Source organism: Stegostoma tigrinum, chromosome 4 (assembly GCF_030684315.1).
Source record: "Stegostoma tigrinum isolate sSteTig4 chromosome 4, sSteTig4.hap1, whole genome shotgun sequence".
Classification (NCBI taxonomy): Eukaryota; Metazoa; Chordata; class Chondrichthyes; order Orectolobiformes; family Stegostomatidae; genus Stegostoma; species Stegostoma tigrinum.
The window spans coordinates 96,201,657-96,223,518 of NC_081357.1; the positions used below are offsets into that span (position 1 = coordinate 96,201,657).

Below are 21,862 nucleotides of genomic sequence, written 5' to 3' on the forward strand. Positions count from 1 at the left end.
AACTTCTTCAATCTATCCTCATATTGAAGTTGTTTATTCCTGGGACTGTTTCTATAATCTCTTCTCCATTCTCTCCAATGCATTCACAGTTTCTACAATGTGGCACCCAGAACCGTACTCAATACTCCAGCTGAGAACCGACAGATATCTCGAGTTCTGAGGAAAGGTCACCGGACCAGAAACATTAACTCGGACTTCCCTTCACACAGATGCTGCCAGACGTGCTGAGCTTTTCCAGCAACGTCTGTTTTTGATCCTGATTTACAGCATCTACAGTTCTTTCGGTTCTGACAAATACTTTACACAAGTTCAATATCATCTCCTGTTCTTGTACACTATGCCAAGGGCATTAATAAAGCCAAGGACATTAAGTTCTATTACTGCTCTCTCCATCTGTCCTGCCACCTTCAATGACCTATGCACACTTACACCAAGCTCCCTCTGCTCCTGCAACCCTCAAATTGTACCCCCTATTTGCTACTGTCTTTCAAAGTTCATCCTACCAAAGTGCATCACCTCACACTGTGTCAAGCATTCAAAGGTAAATTTCTATTGGGGGGGGGGGGGGGGGGAGGGGGGGGGGGGAGAAGAAGAGTGTAGATATGTTCCCACAAAACGAGAAGAACAATTTTGCCCAATTTGGAGCTCCCTGGTTATGCAGAATCAACAAGGTTAGATGAAGCAGAAAAAAAACAGAGCACATGGCAAATCTCAAAATAATACTTGCACAATCTTGGAAGAGCTCATTAAGCAAAAGCATGAACTGAAATCAGAAATTAAGAGAATATGAAAAAAAAAATTGGCCAGCAAAATCAGACCACCCAAAAATAATATATTGGTACATTAAGAGCAAAAGGATGACAGAAGAACAAGTGTTGGGCCCATCAGAAAAACTGAAGATAACTTGGACATGGACACAAAAAAAATATGGGCAGGGCTCTTAAAAAGCATTTTGTCTCCATCCTCACAAAAGAAAGGCACAATGCTGACATTCGGGTAAAAGGGCATTCAAAAAAAAATTCATGGGACATGGGCGCCCTTGGCTGGGCCACAATTTATTGCCAGTCCCTTGTTGCCTTTAAAGGTGGTGAGGGGTGGGCTGTCTTCTCGAACCATTGCACACCATTGTTTGCAGGTTGACCGAAGATACCGTCAGGAAGTTCCAGGATTTTGACATGGCAATACTGAAGAAAAGGTGATACATTTCCAAGTCAGAGTGGTGTATGATTTGGAGGGGACTTACAAGTGATGGTGTTCCCATGTATTTGCTGCCTTTGTTTTTGCAGATGGTAGTCATCTTGGGTGAAGAAAGATATAAAAGGATTTCTGGTGAATTTCTGCAGTGCATCTTGTAGATGGTAGATATTGCTATTACTCAGCAATGATTGTAGACATGTCATGTAATCCAGCTGCTTTGGCTAGGACAGTGTCAAGCTTCTTGACTGTCATTAGAGTGAACGGCATCCAGGCATGTGGGGATTATCCATCACACTCCTGACTTGTGCCTTGTAGATGGACAGGCTGTGGACAATCGTGAGATATGTTTCTTGCTGGAGGGCTGCTCACCTCGAAAGGGGTATGAAATATTACATACAGAGAAAAAGCATAAGGAAAAAAAGGGAAGCAAAGGGGAGGACTGACCTCACTAGTGGTGAATTTAGAACATAGAACAGTATAGCCAAGGAACAGGCCCTTCAGCTTATTATGTCTGCAGTGACCCTGATGCCATTCTACGTTAATCCCACCTGCATGCACACGGTCTATATCCCTTCATTTCCAGCTTGTTCTTGTGCCTGTCGAAATGCCTTTAAAATATTGCTATCATATCTGCCTCTACCACCTCACCTGGCAGCATGTTCCAGGCACCCACCACCCTGTGTGCAAAAAAATGCATCTCACAGGTCTCCTTTAAACTTTTCCCCTCTCACCTTAAAGGTATGCTCCCTAGTATTTGACATTTCTACCATGGGGAGGAAGATTCCAAAACTATCCACCCTAACCATGCCCCTTAATTTGATATACTTCTGTCAGATCAGCCCTTTGATACTGCAGCAAAAGTCAGTCTAAATTCTCCCTATAGTTAGTATACTATCAAGGCAAAGTCCTGATAAACCTCTTCCGCACCCTCTCCAAAATCACCATGTCTTTCCTACGGTGCGGCAATCAGAACTGTACACAATGCTCCAAATGTGACCTATCTAAAATTTTATACAGCTGCAACAAAACTTGCCAACTTTGAAATTCAGTACTTCAACCACTTAAGGTAGGTATGCCAAATGCTTTCTTTACCACCTTATCCACTTGTGCTGCCATTTCCAGGGACTTACGGACTGCACGTCAAGATCCCTCTGCATATCAATGCTCCTAAAGGTCATGCCATCTACTTTCCTCTTGCACTTGACGTGGAATTACTCTTTCCCTAGCAACCATCACATTCCTATTACAGAATGCCTTGGAATGCTCCTTAATCCTACTTGCCAAGGACATTTCATGCCCCCTTTTAGCCCTAATTCTTTCCTGCTTCCTTTATATTCCTCAAGGGCCTTGTCTGATATGTTTCCTAAACATTATATGTGCCTCCTTTTTCCTTCTGACTCTACTCTCAAACTGTCTCGTCATCCAGGGTTCCTGAATCTAGCCATCCTCATCATTTATCCACTCAAACATGCTGGTCCTGAATTCTGATCAGCTGACCTTTACAAGACTCCCACAAATCAGACGTGGATTTAACCTCAAACGCCATTCCAAATCTAACTTCTCTGGTTCCTGTCTAATGCTGTTGTATTTAACCTTCACCAAATTTAGCATGTTCAACTGAGGATCAGTAACATAGTTTTATCCATAACTGTCTCAAACTTGCAGAATTATGAACACTTCCCAAATGTTCCCCGACTGGAACTTCGAATGCCTGGCCAGGCTCATTCTCAAACATAAGGTCTTACATGGTCCTTTCTCTAGTGGGACTATCTATATTTTGTTTCAGAAAAGGTCTCCCGGGCGCACCTACCAAATTCTGCCCATCTAAGTTGTTGGACAAACTACTATGGCCAGATGAACTAAATTCTACTCTTTGAGGAAATGAAGATCATGGATGCTCAGAGGATCATTTCCCAATACGTGGTGTAGGTGAGGTACCAGAGATTTGGGTTCATCAAATGTTGTAACATTACTCAAAGGTGTACGAGGATCAAGTCAAATAATTACAGGTTGATCAGACTGACCTTATTTGTGGACATATTACTGGAACCAACCTGGAGAGGGAGAGTTAACTATTAGTTGGGAAGGCATGGATTCAGTAATAGCAAACATGGTTTTGTTAAGGGAAGGTCATGTTTTGTTAACTGAAACTTGATTTTTTTTTTCCAAGTACCAACAAGGAGATTGATAAGCCCAGTGCTGTGGCTAATGTCTTTACTAAGGTCCCACATGGCAGACCGGTCAGAAAAAGTAAAGCCCTTGGGGCACTGGGGAAAGTAGCATGTCAGATCTAAAATTGGCTCAGTGACAAGAAACATAAAAATCATGGTCTCTGGGTGTCTTTGCAGATGAAAATTGGTTTCCAGTGGTGATGGGCTCAGTGATGTGTCCCTTGATGTTCGTGTTTATATATTAACAATTTGGACATTTTGCGCAAGTGCAAAATTTACATACATCACCAAGATTGACCAAGTAGTTGAAGGTGAAGGGAATGGCTATCAACTGCAGCATGATAATGAGGATTGGGTGAAGTATGGAAAACTGGCAAATGGAATTTAATCCAGAGAAGTGTGACGTTATGCATTTGGGCAGGGTAAATGAAGGTGGGTAACACAATAAACGTGAGTATACTGGAAGAGTAAGATAAAGCGAAAGACCCTAAACCGTATGGTCACAGATCTTTCCAGGTAGCAGGTCAGGTAGATAAGCAGGAAAAGGAGCAAAGTCAGGAGGGATTTGTAGTCTCAGACTTTTGGTCAATGGTGACACTCCAGGATATTCATACAGGCGGATTCAGTAATCTTCATGCATTGAATGTCAGGGAACAATGGTTAGATTATCTTCTGTTGAGGTTGGTCACGTGTGTTACTTGCCACTCGTCAAACTAAGCCTCAAATGCAGGAAGACCTGGTCATGGGCTACTTGAGCATCTGAGGAATCATGGACGATGCTGAACGTTTACATCAGCAACTCATCAAGCCTTCTAAACCCACCACTACCTACAAGGGCAAGGACAGTGGAACATAGGAACACTACTATCTATATTTTCAGCAGAAGTCACACAACATTCTTTCTTGGAACAGTATTGCTGTTACTTCACAACTACAAAGATCAATTTGCTCCAAGCAGCAGAGTGGATGTCTCTACACCACATGGACTACAGTAGTTTAAGAACTCATCTTGCCAGCACCTTCTCAAGAGCCATTAGAGATGGGCAATAAATGCTGGCCCATCCAGTGACACCTATTTCCTGTGAAGGAATTAAAAAGTGTTCTCAATTATTTGAGCCCATCATCTACTGAATTAGTAGATATATAGTCAGGTCCACCACACCAACCCAGTGATTGATACAAACAATCACTTTGGAGAACAAAGTACCACAGCCTTGGGCCAAAATAGTGTGATCAATTACAAAGTGAGATGTGAGCCAAACAACAAGCAAGTGCCATATCTACTGTTACGTCAGATGTGCTGTAGAGTGCCAGTTTTAAGCAGGAACCCTGGTTTGAATGAATTAACTGGTTTCTGAGCACTGATCCTATCAACCAACTTTTGCCCAGAGGCCACTGCTTTGCTATTTTACATTTTACTCTACAACTTCGTACGATAATTGTAAAAGGTTCAGAGCTCAGGAAGTCAACTGGCATTATGCATGGGGCCAATGCCCAACAGATCAGTCATGCCCTATCGGATGAACTTATGAAAATATGATCACATCCACACTAATCTTCTGAGAAGTAGTTCTAGTGGCAAATCACCATTTTCAACAATCCTGAAGACATCCTTTTGTGAATCATATGACTACTGTGCAGCATATTACAAGTTATATTGAGGCTTCTCGAACATGTGCCATTTTTATCCCAATTAGGATAAGCATTATGAAACAACTAATTGTAATATAATGATTTCAAACTTACAATCAGGCTGCAGTGTCAAAGCCTGAACAGTTTACAACATGACCTGCACTTCATATGATTATTGCGACAAAATAGTCTGCATTTCTGATAACAATCATAAAGGATTGATTTCATTTTCTTAGCAAAAAAAAAAGATTTTGTAGAAGCCAATCCTGTATTTTGAATACTTGAAGTATGCAAAAGTACACCACACAAATATCACATAATTGTACTCCTTGTAATATTGACAACACGTAAATAACAACCCATAATTAGTGATACATTGGGGGACTGGGAATATGCAACTCTCAAACACAGTCACACAACTCTCAAACACAGCCACACAGACCAGTGGCAAGTCACAGTGTAACCATCTCAACATTCCCTGTCAGAGACCTTACAATAAACATAACTTCATTAGACCTCTACTAATATTCAAACTTATTCACACACACAGTTCCAGCTACACACAACTTCCACGTGAAAAGAAAGCTCCATGACATTGCGGCAGCAAAATACCATCATTGATTAGTTCTGAAATATTTCTATGACTGCATCATTTCTCACTGCAGTGCTAACAAATTCTTCAGCAGGGTCTGCAAATTTTGACCATATTAATCCACATCCACCATCCTACTTGTTGCTTTGCACCACATTTCAGTGGAGCACTCTCAGTGATATAAATACCGACATATTAAGGAAACACATGAAATGGGAGAAAAGGTGAAGGCACCATTGTTCTTGTTACCAATGATATGCTTACCTTAACTTTAACGAGTCTTTTCGCTGTCTTGATCTTGGCTTCACAGAATGCTCCTCTGTATTTCGCACTCACATCAGTTCCAACTGTCAGATACGGTGGCTCATCAATTGCCTTCAAAATTAGGACAAAACCAAATGTCAGCATCATGGATATGGTTAGTCTTGATTAAGTAGTACCATGATATGTGCATACAACACACACTTCCTCTACAACCTTAAAACAGTGCCTTAAAGTAAGCAGGGACAGGGGAACAAGGGAGAACATAATCCAGACCACCAAAAATGGCACACCGCCAATGGCCTACTGCAGCTTCAGAGTGCCAGCTTCCCGTACATAGTGATGAAATACTCAAAGCAACAATTAAGAGCATGCATGTTCAATTCCCTACAGATATAAGTAGTAAACAATGTCTTATTCTGCAAAGTGATTACATACCAACAGCCATAATAAGCAAAAAGTGATTAGCTGTGGTATAGTACCAGCCAAAATAAACGCTACGATTGAGTAACATTGTTGGCGAACTATAAAAAAAAATTAACTGCTTATTGATATTCACATTTCTATTTTGCCACCTTTTTAGCAAGGGCACAGAGTCAGGTCTTCCCGCCTTAATGAAAATTGCCATTCATCTCACAATAAACTGTAAGAAGGTGAAAAAGGATTTATGCAAAAACTTCAATCAACTGTAACTATGTATAGTTGGTCTAAGCTCACCCCAATACCATTAAGTTACATGTGTATTATGTCAGGCTTTACAGAAGGAATACTGGACACCAAGAAATGTCCAACATGAGCAACAGTACGTGAGCAATTTTCGAGTTTAGATAATAACCTCACCCATTTCAAAATATTCAAATCACTTGTAGTTAAAGACTAAATTACTGGATTTTTGACTCAATCTTTGCACTAAACAAAACCATTCAGAATGGATGGCAGCAATCACTGACACAGAAGAATATGCAAATTCAAGGACTACAAATAGACTATTCACATATACAATTCAGGAATCAACTGAAGCTGAACCAGAAAAATCAACTTGCGCTTTTGACATATGTTCCTCTCTTTTGCTGTGGGTCTTAATACAATGTAGGCTGAGCAAACCCAGGTTATACCACAAATGCACAGCAACAAAGAAACTTTGCACTGTCTATAGCAAGTCACAAGTCCACACTAACAGCTGTCAAGCTCAGGTTCAAGCCTCCAGGGTTATATTGTTGATGCTGTGTAAATGCATTATAAACATATTTTGAATTTCTACAAGGGAACAGATACAACAAGAATTACAAGTCATCCTGTCGAGTCTTAGGTTTCCTTCCGATCGCCAGAAGTGGGTACAAATAAAGTTAATCAAGAAGAAAGTCACTAACTTGCAGTAGGTATTCAACAAGGTATTCAACTTCAATATGGAACTCAGTACAAGGCTGCCTTGAAACGGCCCCATTTATCACTCCAGTTCTGTTGTTTCGGTATCTCTGTCAATGTACATGAGCTGCAAAACTGCAAGCTCTTGCCTCAGCAATGAAATCTGGCTACATATGAAAATTCACGCAATTCAATTTATACCAGAAATGAAGAAAACAAAACAATGAAATTTGCTGTGCCAATAAAAGAGCTGATATTTTACGTTTGGAAAACTGTTCTTATGAACGTGAAAATACGTCAAATTACAGCGAACACAAAGGAAAACATTAAAGATTAGAGATAATGGGAACTGCAGAGGCTGGAGAATCCAAAATAACCAAGTGTGGGGGTGGATGAACACAGCGGGCCAAGCAGCATCTTAGGAGCATTAAAGATTATTTGTTTTGTAGGCACATACATTTTCCGTAAAACTACCCACTTTATCATAACCTAGAGAAACCTAGGTGAACCTACAGCACAAAACTCTAGACATTTCTGAGAATCCACATAAAGTATAGCATTAAGAACACATGAATGAAACAGTCAAAAAACAAATTTGCTGTCTCACCAAAACCATTTTTTGAAACAATAAGAAGGTGAAACACAGCATGGCTTCAGAAGTGAGAAATGCATCACGCTCACATACAAATTTAAAGTTTTAATTTGTACTTAGTCAACATAGAACATAGGTTGATCAAGGATTCTTGCTGTCACTAGCTAAAGCCGGATCAGCTAATATCAAACATCTTTATCTGAGGTATGCTAAGTCACAAAGCAAAACTTCAATATACGTGGCACCTTTAAAATCTAACAAAACAATCAAAGGCTATTTACAGTGGCAAAAATCAGACATTTTTCAGAAAACAATCCATCAGACAATGGACTTCTGATCCTAAAAGGTATAAACATTCAAAATTTCTTTACTGTACCGAATTTTCAGTGGCACACCTCTAGTAGAAATCCCTCCAAAAATTTTTAAAGTTAACAATGTCCAATAAACTGCACTCCTTTCTTCTTCGTAGTGTTCCTCTAGTACACAACCAATACAGAATGTCAACAGGTATTCAATATTATCTGCAACAGTGGTTCATAAAAATGCACAACACATAGTATCCAATTGGATACTCTTATTTGAATTGTGGAATAAGGATAATCTTGTTAACATGACAGTTCTGTTTCCTATTTTAGTGGCACCTGTCTCAAGCTACAACATTCATTGCAGCCTGTAACAAATATGCAATAAATTATTAGCTATGACTTATTTCATAACATTCTTACCAATGTCACATGTTCAACATCCATTCAAGAGACTTGAGCACTTATTCAAAATTGCTACTTTAGTGGCTGTACAGAGGGAGGTCTGGACAGTCAGAGGTTTACATAAATACTGCAGCTACAACAGCAGGCCTCGGAATTCTGATGCAGCAAAATCATTTGCTGATTCCTCAAAGCCTATTCACTATCTGAAAGGCACAAGTCAGAAGTGTGATGTAATTCACCCCATTTGCCGGGATGAATGCAGTGCCAGCACCACTCAGACACGTGACACTATCCAGGACAAAACAACCTATTGGATGGTACGGCATCCACAAACATGCAATCCTTCCAACACTGATGCACAGTATCAGCAGTACGTACCAGCCAAAAAAACGCACTGCAGTAATTCAAGACCTTCCAAATCCATAACCACTACCATCTAGAAGGACAAGGGTGGCAGACACATAGGAACACCACTACCTCCAAGTTCCCCTTCAAGACACTCACCATCCCAACTTTGAAACATATCATCATTCCTTCAAAATCTTGGAACACTCCCCCTAACAGCATTGTGGGCAAACCTCTATCAAATGGGTCGCAATGGTTCAAGAAGGTAGCTCACCACAACCCTCAAGGATTTTGTACCATGTACAATTCTGGTCACCTTGCTATAGAAAGGATTTATAAAACTGAAAAGGGTGCAAAGAAGATTTACAAGGAAAGTAAAGATTTGAGTTACAAGGACAGACTGGATCGGGGGTGACTCTTCCGTCAGCCTTCGATACTCCAGGGAGGTGACCCTACAGAGGTTAATAAAATCATGAGGGGCATGGACAGGGTGAATGCGCAAGGTCTGTTTCCCGGGGTTGGGAGAGTTGCAAAGTGGAAGGCATAGGTTTAGAGAGAGAGAGAGACAGAGAGAGACAGAGAGAGACAGAGAGAGACAGAGAGAGACAGAGAGAGACAGAGAGAGACAGAGAGAGACAGAGAGAGGAAAGATTTAAAAGCCACTCAAGGGGCAGCTTTTTCCACACAGAAAGTGGTGCAAATATAGTACGAGCTGCCAGAGGCAGTGGTGGAGGTGGGTGTAATTATAGCATTTAAAAAGACATTTGGACAGGTTTAGAGGGATAAAGCCAAATTCAGGCCAACAGGACTAGTTTAGTTTAGGATACCTTCTCGGCATGGATGAGTTGGGCTGAACAGCCTGCTTGTGTGCTGTATAACTCCAACTCTATAAGCAGGGATGGGTAATAAATAATGACTCAGCCATTTCAGGAATGAATAAAAATATATTCAATAGACACATACATGTATAAAAGAAATTAAAACATTCTGGGAATGATTCACAGGTTGTCTTGTGTGATGCTTCTTCAAAATTTCTTCATTTTGTTTCTTCTGAGTTATATTTAGGTCTTTATGAACATGAGAAGGAGGAGTTATCAACAATTAATGGAAACTGAATAAAACTGTTACGCACATATGCATAACAGTTTTATTCAGTTTCCATTAATTACTGGAAACCATTTACGTCTTATCAGGTAGGTCATTTAACTATGCGCTGAGCTGAGGCAGGGGTATGGGAAAACAGAAAAGAAGATCTTTCCAACTAAAAGCATGACACATGTCCTTTAAGCATTAAAGCACTACCTTGGAGCTCATTGGTGTTACTGCAAATTTCCAGCATACTCTATTTTCCTTCCTGTGCATCACTCTGGTCATTCGGTAAATCTACCACTAGTTTTGTATAAACAATTTCAATAACCCACATAGCCACATTAAATTTAATCAAAATACATTCAAACTTTAAGGGTATGAATCTAAATTTAATAAGCAATGTATATAATGGCTTGACATCAGTTTTAACGCACACTTTCTATTTGGCCCAATCTATACGGTGTAGAAACTTCAGTTTACTGTAATGTCAGCCCTAAATAATATTAAAGAGTCAAGGAACTCACTATTCTATACACTTACTATATCTGCTGACAAACAATATCCTCTCCAACAATCCTCTCTTCTGCTCTTGCAGTGTGACTTGTGTCCAAGCAGATCATTATGACTCTCATACAGCATCACAAAATATGAAGTATTCCAACTACATTTCAGAATAAACAGCGTTAAGTTTTTAAATTCTGTATATTCAGCCCCATTCACATGAACACAAGCCTGATTCAGGTGGTATGGCAAGGAAGAGATTGGAGGTGAATGCTTTACACAAATTTAGTAATTATAAAACAGAGACTGTACATCTGTCTTTGATATATTCCAAAGGCAAAAGTAAAGTAGCTTGCATCAGTTTACAACACTAAAATCCAAAACAAGAAACTCTAGAAACTGAAACACACTTTGGAAGCACCAAAATCACTTCTCTCATTGTATTTTCAAAAATTTTAAATTAAAAAGCAGCTACCCAATTTTTAACAGAGTCCTTCATTTGGTGAATTCAACACCTTGCGATTAGATTAGATTAGATTCCCTACAGTGTGGAAACAGGCCCGTTGGCCCAACAAGTCCACACTGCCCTTTGGAGCGTCCCACCCAGATCCATCCCCCTATAACCCACACACCCCGGACACTACGGGCAATTTAGCATGGCCAATCCACCTAGCCTGCACATCTCTGGGCTACAGGTGGAAACCCACGCAGACACGGGGAGAATGTGCAAACTCCACACAGACAGTTACCAGAGGCTGGAATCAAAACGCAGGTTCTTGGCGCTGCAAGACTGCAGTGCTACGCACTCAGCCACCGTGCCGCCCTAAGAAGCTTGTTTCCATTAGGGTTGAAATGCAGATTAAATAGACTGTGCAATCTTTGGTGCATAAGATTTGTTTCTTCTAAGCCACAGGATTATTTTAGGCCACATCAACCAATCATTATATCTATTATTTCATCTGCCACAGATATGTTATGTTTTCAGGCAGCTCCCATTAGAAGTTTTCTAAAGGTTTTCTAAAGAATTCCTTTCCAAACTCACTTGAGAAAAGCAACAAAAACAAAAAAAAATTAAAAAAGTTCAACAAGGCAGACAATTTGCTAACTAATTTTATTAAATGGGAATTAAAAGTAAATATGTCATCTTAAACAAGAGGCTAATTGGATCAACAAGGCTTCAAAGACTCCTTACAGGCAGAGGCCATTTTGCCTATTGAGTCGACACCAAACCTCCAAAAAGCATTCCACCTAAACCCAGATTCAGACCCCCACATTATCTCCATAGCCCCATATTTGCTATGGCTATTTTACTCAGCCACATCTTTACTCCGTGGCAGGAAACCAGAGCTCCTGACGGAAACTGATGCTGACGAGAACAGAATTACAAACTCCATACAGACAGACAGTCAGCCAAGGCTGGAACTGAATCTGAGTCCCTGATGCTGGGAGGTAACTGTGCTAGCCACCGAGGCACCATACCACCCATCATTTGTGCTAATTCCTTCGATGCAATCACAGTTTTCCTATCTCAATCAGGACTCACTTAAGAATAGAAAGTACAGTAATTCAGGAAGAACACCTTTACAGAGATCATCACATCAAGATATAACTCAGGATAACTGAATTGTAAGTGAATCGCATGACCAGCTTATAAAGGAAGCATGCATAGAATAGTGAAACAGTAGGCTAGTACAAGGACTGTCCAAGCTGCAATGGTTTCAATTATCTATGACAGGGCAAAACTTAGCACAGAGGAAACCAATTAAGTAGTAACTGCATTACCTTTACCATGCATTACATTTCATGAAGGGCCTAAACCCTTATTGCAGTACTGCTCAACTGCTATCAGCGATTCCCCACTGTAGTGATTTTTACTTAACCTGTTCAGCCATGACACACCTCTTGAGCATTCAGCACTTGAATCCACTTTGCACTTCAATTTGCTCTTAAAACAGACATACTTTGCAGCAAGGATGAATGAATATAAATTATGAGTTTTCTTTAGTCACCCAGGACCATTGTGATCAATTGCAGTACCCCACTTGTTGCTCCTTGTAAAAAAAATCAGATAACAGAAACCATTTACTACAGAAAAATTCCAGAAATAATCAGATCAGGTAGCATCCATTTTTCTCTCTCCAATTGTTATCAGACTTTAAAAAGTTAATGGAAGTACAGGTCTTCAGTTCCTTACACATGTATACAGTCAGAAGTCATGTGACACAGGGGTAATGACTTTACCTTTGGTCAGCAATCTTGGCTGAGACAAGGGCCTATACTCAGAGCCTTGTGTGACTGGTTGACAACGTGAGATATGGAATGCATTATCTCCTTCCTACAACCAAATTCATATTTTTAAAATTTTAATTTTAAGAATTGTTTTTTGTTGTTTTTAAGTTGTTTTGGCTTACTTCATTGACTTTCAAAAAAAGTGTATAAAGTGAGACTTGTTAGGACTCAACGTTGGTCAGGAAGAAGATAAACATCAATAATGCTTCATTTTGTAAAGAAACTTCTTACTTCAGCATTTCACAAGGTAACAAAAGGATGGTTGCTTAAAAAGTGAAGCTTGGAAAAGACCGCCCCCCCCCCACAACCCCAAAGATAGAAGGTTGTAATCTTGAATTACTTCTGTGAAGAATGGCTGAAACAAGGTGTAAACTGGGTGGATATGCATAGTTACCCATTGGCTTCTCCATATTTTCCTTTGAGTCATAAAATTAAGTGAATATGTGTTCATGGGTTATGTGCTTATAGGAAAAAAAAAAGACAATTATGGTCTTGGTAAGTTACCCCTGGATTTAGGCATGACAAGACATTAATATAACTGAGTCCATGAGAGTGATTCCATGCTAAATAAATGGAGTAAGCCATTTTATTCATACTACTTGGTAATGTTTCTCTTCATAGTCTTCCACCAGGAAACTTTCACAGGAGATGCACAGTAAATGCGGTTTATGGCCACATTCTGTTAACAGAAGGGTTCAAAGGTTTTAATTCATTTTGAGTACTGACGTACCACACATACCCTGAACAGATGAGTAGCTTTTCGTGAAGCAGCACAAATAAAACTAAACATGATGCACAATAAACAAACTGATTTCAGAAAGTCAGTGAATCTGCAGTTTACCTAATGCAGGTATTACATAGGAACATAAGAAAAGTGGTACACTATTGGCCCTTTGATCTGCTGCATCAGTCAAGAAAGATTGTGGCTGATCCATTTGTGGCCTCAGCTCTACTTCCGTCTCTGCAGCCATAATCCTTGACTCCCTGTACACTTGGCTAACTGCATCCCCATACCAAAATCAGATATTTCTAATCAGAGTGTTAAATTAAAATCAGACAGTTAACAGCAACAGGTGATAATGAGAAAAAAAATAGCCAACTACCTATAAAAGGTACAGACAATTTACTCACACTTGTTTTGATTAAAAAAAATGTTATCGGGGGTATAGGTATGTTCATCTGTGCAATGAACTGCCTGAGGAAGTGACAGACAAAGGCAATTACAACATTTAAGAGACATTCGGACAAGGGCATGAACGGGAAAGGTTCGGGGGATGTGTGCCAAACAGAGGTAAGTGGCTCTAATTTAGTTGGGAAACCTGGCAGGCATGGACAAGTGGGACTGCAGGGTCTGTTTCCGTGCTGTACAGCACTATGACCAAGCGAGTGGTTTAAAGTTTGAGAAGATTTGTTGCTCGGGTTGTGGATGAGGTTGTAGAAGTGCTCAGCAAACCAGTGGTTTGGTTACAAGTGTTTTGTCACCCTGCTAGGTAACATCATCAGAACACCAAACAGTGTTCTGTCCTGCTTGTTATTTAAATGCCTTAGTTCATTGGGGTGTTTGGTACCACTTCTGGTTCTGTTTCTCAGAGAAAAGTGCACAGGGTCTAACGCAATGTGTTTGTTAATGGAGTTCTGGTTAGAATACCAGGCCTCCAGGAATTCTCTGTTGCGTGTCTGTTTGGCTTGTGCTCTTGCCAATGTGTTGTCCCAGTGAAAATTGTGTCCCCTGCTGTCCGGTATGTAGTGAGACAAGTGAGAATTAGTCGTGTCTCTTGGTGGCTAGTTGGTGTTCATGCATCAGTCTTGTCAGTTTTCTTCTTGCTTGGCCTATGTAATGTTTCTCATAGTCCTTTCATGGTATTTTGTATATGATACCAGTTTTGCTGGTTTTGAGTATAGGATCGTTTACGTTTGTCAGTAGGGTAGCTGTTGGTTCGTGGCCTCCCTGATATATGGGGATCTGAGTAGTCTTGTGGTCATCTCTCAAATGTTCTTGTCTAAGGGGTGATTGGTCGTGTTGTGGTCTGTCTGAGGTAACGGTGGATTGCGTTTTTTTTGGGTATCCGTTTCTTTTGGAGACTCCATATAGATGCTCCTGTTCTGCTTGGCATAGTTCCGGGTTGCTGTAACACGCTGTGGCTCGTTTAATTATGTCCTGATGGAGCTTCATTTGTAGGCGTTAGGGTGGTTGTTAAAGTAATTGAGTATCTGGTCAGTATGTGTGATCTTTCTATACACGTTGATCTGGAGCTCGCTGTTGTTTCTGCGTCCTACCATAATGTCCAGAAAGGGTTGTTGATTGTTGTCCTCTTCTTCTTTCATGAATATTATCTCAGTAAGGATGTTGTTTGTGTGTCGGTGGGTTTCTTCTAGTTTTGTGCGTTTGATAATCAAAGGTATTATCTCCATATAAGACACGAAGTTTGGATTGTATTGTGGGGACTGCTGTCCGTTCTAACCTTTACATTACTACTTCTGCAATCAGTTCTGATATTGGGGATCCCACTGATAGGCCATTGAATTGTTTGTCTACACCAGCATCGAAGGTGAAGTGGGTTATGAGGCACCAATCTAGTAGTTTCATGATGGTGTCCTCATTGGTGTTGGTGGTGTCCAGGGGTGCCCGCCTACTCGATTTGTTCAGTAGTGTGGCAACTGTCTCTTTGGTTAGGTCAATGTTTATGGATGTAAATAATGCACTTGTAGTGAAGGATTTCATCATCTTGTTCTCTTCTATGTGGTTCTCCAAATGGCAGTCAAACAACAAAAGTCGTGGATCATGCTCAACTGGGACTAACGACAAACTTTCAGAATTTAAGCAGTCAATGGGAGATGAGGCACCATGTACTTCTGACACTTGCTTGACAGTTACAAGAAACAGCACAGAGTTGATCAAGGTCTGGCTGGGGATATTGCCAGGCAGAACAGGTCTATCTAAAGGACAACTGCCTAGAGCAGGCACTTGGGTAGGGCACAAACAAGAACAGTCCAGTAAATGGAGAGAAGCAACTAATGTAGAAAAGCGGAGAAAATTATTGTCAAGATCAAACATTAGCTAAATGTCCATGATGGAACAGTTCAAGAAGACAGTTTACCACAATCTTCTCAAGGGCAACTAGAGATAGGGAATAAATGCTCGCCAAGCCTGAGATGCCCAAATCCAATGAGTGAAGACTTTTGAAAGGAGTATGGACTGGAAGAATGGAGTGAAGGAATAGAAAGCAAAAAATGCAGTATCATTTTTAATGGATCTGGGGGTGACTCATGCTCGAAACTATCACATAATGGCGATGTTGACTCTCTTTTGGGAGAGAGATCCTAGGCTACTCAGTCAGAAAGACAGGGAAGTGCAAGCAGAGGTTGTACCTTAACTAGGTTAGAACTAGGATGACAGAATAATCTCTAAAAATCTACAGTTAGAAGCCGTTATACCCAGGAGGGCGTGGTGGCTGAAAACAAATTAGAAGATAAACAAGAGTTAAAAATAAAACACATTGGACAGTTCAAAAGAATTTGGTATTTAACCAGAAACATCAGTTACGGGGCAGTCAAACCAGTTCATAACACATGGATAATGATTCTATGAAAATGTCCTCTCAGATGGGAAATACAAACCTTTGGTGAGACTCGTGAATCAGGGAAATAAAACCAAAAGAACTGTGGATGCGGAATTCAGAAACAAAAGAAAAATTGCTAGAAAACTTCAGCAGGCCTGGCAGCATCTGTGGAGAGAAATCAGAAAATATTTTGGATCCAGTAACTCTTCTTCAGAAGTGACAGTAGGTAGGAAAACTGTGGTTTTTATGCAGAATATAGGGTTTAGGGTGGCAGTGGACAATGGTTAAGGAGTAAACAGTAGGTGGAAATAGAGCCCAAAGAGTGGGATGAACAGTTAGACCAACAAAGGAGTGGATAACTGTCAGCCTAGGAAAACGAATACTTGCTAATGGATACCATTAGTGCCTAAAAATGGGTTGTGTGGAACAGCAGACAATGTGATAACAACGAGTGTGGGGACTGGGGTAAGAGCATAGAAGGTGCCTCAAGCTCTAAAATTATTGAACTCTTTCTTATTCCCTCCCCTCCTGTGTTCTGCACACAAAAAGAAAAACAACTTTTTCCTGGCTACCATCAGTTCTGAAGGAGGGTCACTGGACCTGAAACATCAACTCTGATTTCTCTCCACAGATGCTGTCAGACCTGCTGAGTGGTTCCAGCAATTTCTGTTGTATTGTTAATGATTCAGAGTTTTGAAGAGTGACTTGGACTCCACCATTATGGGGAAAAGAAAAGTAAAAAGTAATCATGAAAATCTTCTTAGCTCTGTTGTCTATATTTTCATGAAAACCTGTATGGGTCAAATATGGAGGTCGCATTTTTGCTGACAGAGGGAGAAGCATTTTGGAAACTGCTTAAAGGATGGTTAAATGTATTTTAGCTGCAGAAGCACTGATTCTTGTAGAAGGAATAAATATGGAAATTCACCTGACAGTTTGTGGAAAATTCTACATGGTATGTTGACAGGATAGCTTCCCATTGATTATATAGATAATAATGCTGTGTGGGAATGTGGGATTGTTTTCCAGGACCAAATGCCGATGCCAAGTCTATGATTTGGATTCTTGTTTGGAAGTATTGCATCTAAGTTGTAAAATTTTGAATGAAAAAAATCTGTTATGGCACCTTATTTGTATTATTATTGTTAAGGACACACAGGCACCAGGTATTGACTGACTGAATATCTTCAATACAGGGTACTAGTTAGGAAGGAGGCAGATTTTTTGTGATGTTGCATTTGTAAATAAGCATGAAGTATAAAGGTTGATGTCTGATTTCTTTCTTCATCACTTAGCTGAAATTTCTAACATTTTGTTTTTTTTGAACTTCTAGATTTCCAGCAATCGAAAAATATTACTTGTGTGTCAGGATCTCTGGTCACAAAGCTCAACTAATTGCCTATAAGCCATAAGGTTTTGGGTTCAAGTCCAATGCAAAATCTAGGCTGACATTGCTGTAAACAGCTCACAGTGGCAGACTGTCAGATATACTGCTTTTCAGAATACGAGGTAAATCAAGGTTCTACTTATGATCTCCAGGAAGGTGTACAGGATATCACAGTCACTAATTTTGAAGACAGGCAGAGATATCCTTCCAGTATGTTGACCAGTACCAATATTGCTAAACGCAGTGACGATCTGTTTGAAAAGTGGCTGCATTTGATTATACATCAAGTAGTACTTATTTGGCATTGGCTCATCTGAACATCGAAAGACCAATTCAGCTAAGAAGTGTGGCATTTATTTGACCAAAGTACCTAATTTGGGAACTTGAATGACAAGTTTGCCTGCTTAAGTTCAGAGTTACAGCAGAAGAGTTTCTATTCACTTTACTCAAACATGCTTCCTGAAAGCTGACAAACAAGCAGAACTAACAACGATACAAGTCTAAATTCCACTTGCAAACAGAGGATGTGGTGATTGTAATAAGATGAGACAAGGGAATATCATAGGAATCCCCTGACTGGATCAGGCTAACAGCCCCAATCAGGAAGCTCTAGCTGATATATAAACAGAAGTGTCAGTAGATCTGCTCACTCAAAAAGCCAGACTATACAGGATTTGTAGAGTTGTTTCAGTGGTGAGTGAAAGACTATGTTCCTGAAGAAATTTGCTCACAACAGTCATCTTTGAATCAGGGTAAGCATTTCTGGCACCATGTTGTTGTCTATGAAGCTTGACTTGTTTGATCCTGTCAAAACCTGGGTCCAATGTGTGGAAAAATGCATTAATTTTTCCAAAAAAAATGATGTTGGGCAGGTGACAGGCAATGAGTAATTCTGCTAACAGCTCGTGTTCCCACATATTTTTCAGTTATCAGGAACTCAACAACAGTATCTGGTGCCTCAGGAACTGAAACCTTTCAAGAGTTGGTGGATTTAGTTACGACAGATTACAACTCCAAGCCTCCTGTAATTCTGAGATGTTACTGGTTTTACATAGTGGTGTGAGAGCCAGGGGAATCCATGTTCGGACTTTTGAGTGATGTAAACATGCAAATGCACCTACTAGCTGAATCCAGCAAGCGGAGCATATAAGTTATAGGGTGTACTGATTGAAGTGGACACCCTTGCCAAGCTGCATGAGCTTGGGGACACTACTTCAGTGAAAGTAACTGAATAGTCTCACTCAGGATATATCCTAAACAGAAGGACTCCAAGTCAGCCCACAGCAAAACCCCAAAACAAGGCCAAGCCTCTGCAAAAGGGTCAATCTTTTCTTCAGATCCAAACTGGGGAGACATTGTAGTTACTGCTGGTATGCGGACCTGACCCCTTACAGCCCATCTACAGTTGGCTGGGAACAGTTAAATTGCTTAGTAACATTCAAATCAACCAATCAAAATGTCTGGTTAAACGGTAATTCTAATGCAAGTTAACACTACTGTAGCTATATCAGTTAGATGCTGCAGTCAGCTATCTTTATAGTTCAGGCTAAGTGTGGAGCTGGAGGAACACTGCAGGCCAGGCAGCAGAGGAGCAGACTTCCTCCAACTCAACATTGGTCCCACAACAACTGATCTAGCCAATCTTTAACCCTTTAAGTTTGTGCAAAACCTCGTAGACAGAGAACCTATACCAGGGAACCACTGCTGATTACAGGTTACCAGTGACTAGAAACTCAACTGGAGTCACCACATTAACAGTGTCTACAAGTGCAGGCCAGAAGCTTAGAATATTGTGGCAAGAACACCCCTCCAGACTCCTCAAAGCCTGACTGCCGTCTACATGGCACACATCAGGAGTGTGATGGAATACTCCCCACTTGCCTGGATGAGAGCAGCCCCAACAACACAAGAAGCTTGACACCATCAGGAAAAAGCAGGCTGCTTGATTGGCACTGTATCCATAAACATTCACTCCCTCCACCACCAACACTCAGTACACACTGCTCACCAAAGATCCTCAGACAGCATCTTCCAAAACCACAACCACTTCCATCCAGTAGGACAAGGGCAGCACATATAAATGGAACACTACTACCTCCAAGTCACTCACCATCCTGACTCAGAAATATATTGCCTTTCCTTCACTGTTGCTGGGTCAAAATCCTGGAATTCCCTCTCTAATAGCATTGTGGGTCAACCCACAGCAGGAGGACTGCAGCGGTACAAGGAGGCAGCTCACCACCACCTTCTCAAGCCCAACTAGGGATGGGCAAGACATGCTGGCCAGCCAGTGACACCCACAGCCCACAAATGAATAGAAAAATTAAGGATAAAAACTTTGGTTCCAGTCTCATAAGCAGCAGCTGGTTCGGTAACCGATTGTAGTAAAAGGCTTGGACCCAAGCCTGATTTGGGTGGGGAGGAATTGGTTGAGGAAGCTTTGCCTTGATTGGCTCAACATTTTTCAAAAATGACTGCCTGAGTGATGTCCAAATTAAATACTTAGTGATTTTAGTTTGTTTTTTTCTTGCTCTCCCCAGGAAGGGACTATCAAAGGAGCTAAAACCACCTGGCATGTTGATAGTAAGCAATTCCATGATTCTGAGAGCGCTGCCCAAGTGTCATTGGCTTACAGGCAAAAGCAGAGGCAGAAATCAAAACAGTTCAGTTTGTGGACTAGACAACACCAGTCATACCGATTGTGAAACCCGATTGGGTCAGCTTGTTTGTGTGGCGATTATAACAGCAAATAGCTTTTCACAGCCAGATAAATACAGTCTCTCACAGACACGTGATACATCCCTGTCCAATACGGTCGTGTTGGCTCACAGGCAGCCCAATAGAGAGGAATGCCTATTAGCATGTGCTTGCTGGACTTACTCTAATGCAGAGTGTAAATACACACACAGATAAAGAAGGAAGGTTTGGAAGTCATTTTTGGAGTCAGGACGTTCCACCAATTCCTTCACAGATGTAAATTTCAAATAGTAACAGACCACAAACCTCTGCTAGGGCTACTCAGGACAAGATCATGCCATCCAAAGAATCAGGTCGCATTCAACCTCGCAGTTTGTGTCCAATACAATTTGGAATACTCGCTGGGAGGCCAAGTAACAAATACAGATGCCTTGAGCCACTTCCCGCTGGTAAATACACCACTGACTGTTCTGCCACGAGGAAAGTGTGTTCTAGTTTTAAACTTTCTGGGCACCCTTCTGGTCACTGCTGACTTAGACTATGGATGAAAAAAAAATCCCATCATAGCAAGAGCTGGTGATAGGGAAAACCAAACTGCCATCACAACCAAAACAGTAGCCTCTCTAGACTGGCAAGACCATATCACTAAACAGGACAGCATATTACGGGGAGCAAAAATGATTGCTGTGAGCAGAGGTTGCCACCAGATACTGGCTGAACTCCTCCAGAGTCGAGGTGTTCAAAATGAAGATGTTGGTGAGAAGTCATGTTGAATCCAATCTTGACCACCAGACATAGCAGCATTGCTGAAGCATTGTCCACAATGCCAACAAGACAAAGTTACGGCCATCAGCTTCCCCACATTCATGGGAATGGCTGAGTAAATCTCAAATTTTCATGGGCTCACTGTTCTTAATTGGTGGATGCCCAATCAACCACTTTGAATGTGCATAGTGTTTATTCAAACAGAGGGACAATGTTAGAAAAATTGTAAGCACCTTTAAGACATGGAAATGTTGGTCTCAGACGACAGGCCATCATTTACCAGCAGGGAATTTTGAATATTTCCCAAAGTCAACTGGCATTTGTCCTAAGGACAGCTCCATACCATCCAATGTATACATTCTATACATTCATGCAATACCAACTGTCCCATTTTCCTATGATTATCAGACCACCCCTGATGCCACTACAAGAATAGCTCCAGCAGAGTTGTTACTGGAGAGAAGACTCAGAAGTAAAACTGTTTGCCCCACTGCTTTCTTCCCTTTCCCCACGCTCCCCCCCCCCCCCCCCAACAGGTGTGGGAATTAGCACACTATTGCTGGACGTGACTCCATTAATTTAGACAGGCTGTCCCGAGGTAAACTAAGTTTGGTGCTGAGGCCCAGAAATGGCCCTGCATTGGTAACAGGCATGGTCAATCTGAGGTTAGGTCCCATAACATTAAAAAAAATGTGGTTAGGTGAGATAGTCC

At 40.9% G+C, this 21,862-nt stretch overlaps 1 protein-coding gene across 2 annotated transcripts in view; it reads right to left on the reverse strand.

The window, feature by feature from the left end:
• Positions 1-21,862, reverse strand: part of arid4b (AT-rich interaction domain 4B) — a 189,830-nt gene that overhangs the window by 163,028 nt on the left and 4,940 nt on the right. For both annotated transcript variants that reach the window (XM_048531756.2, XM_048531758.2), the window contains exon 3: positions 5,857-5,967. In XM_048531756.2, coding sequence (XP_048387713.2) covers positions 5,857-5,967 — 111 coding nt within the window. The remainder of the gene's footprint in view (positions 1-5,856; positions 5,968-21,862) is intronic.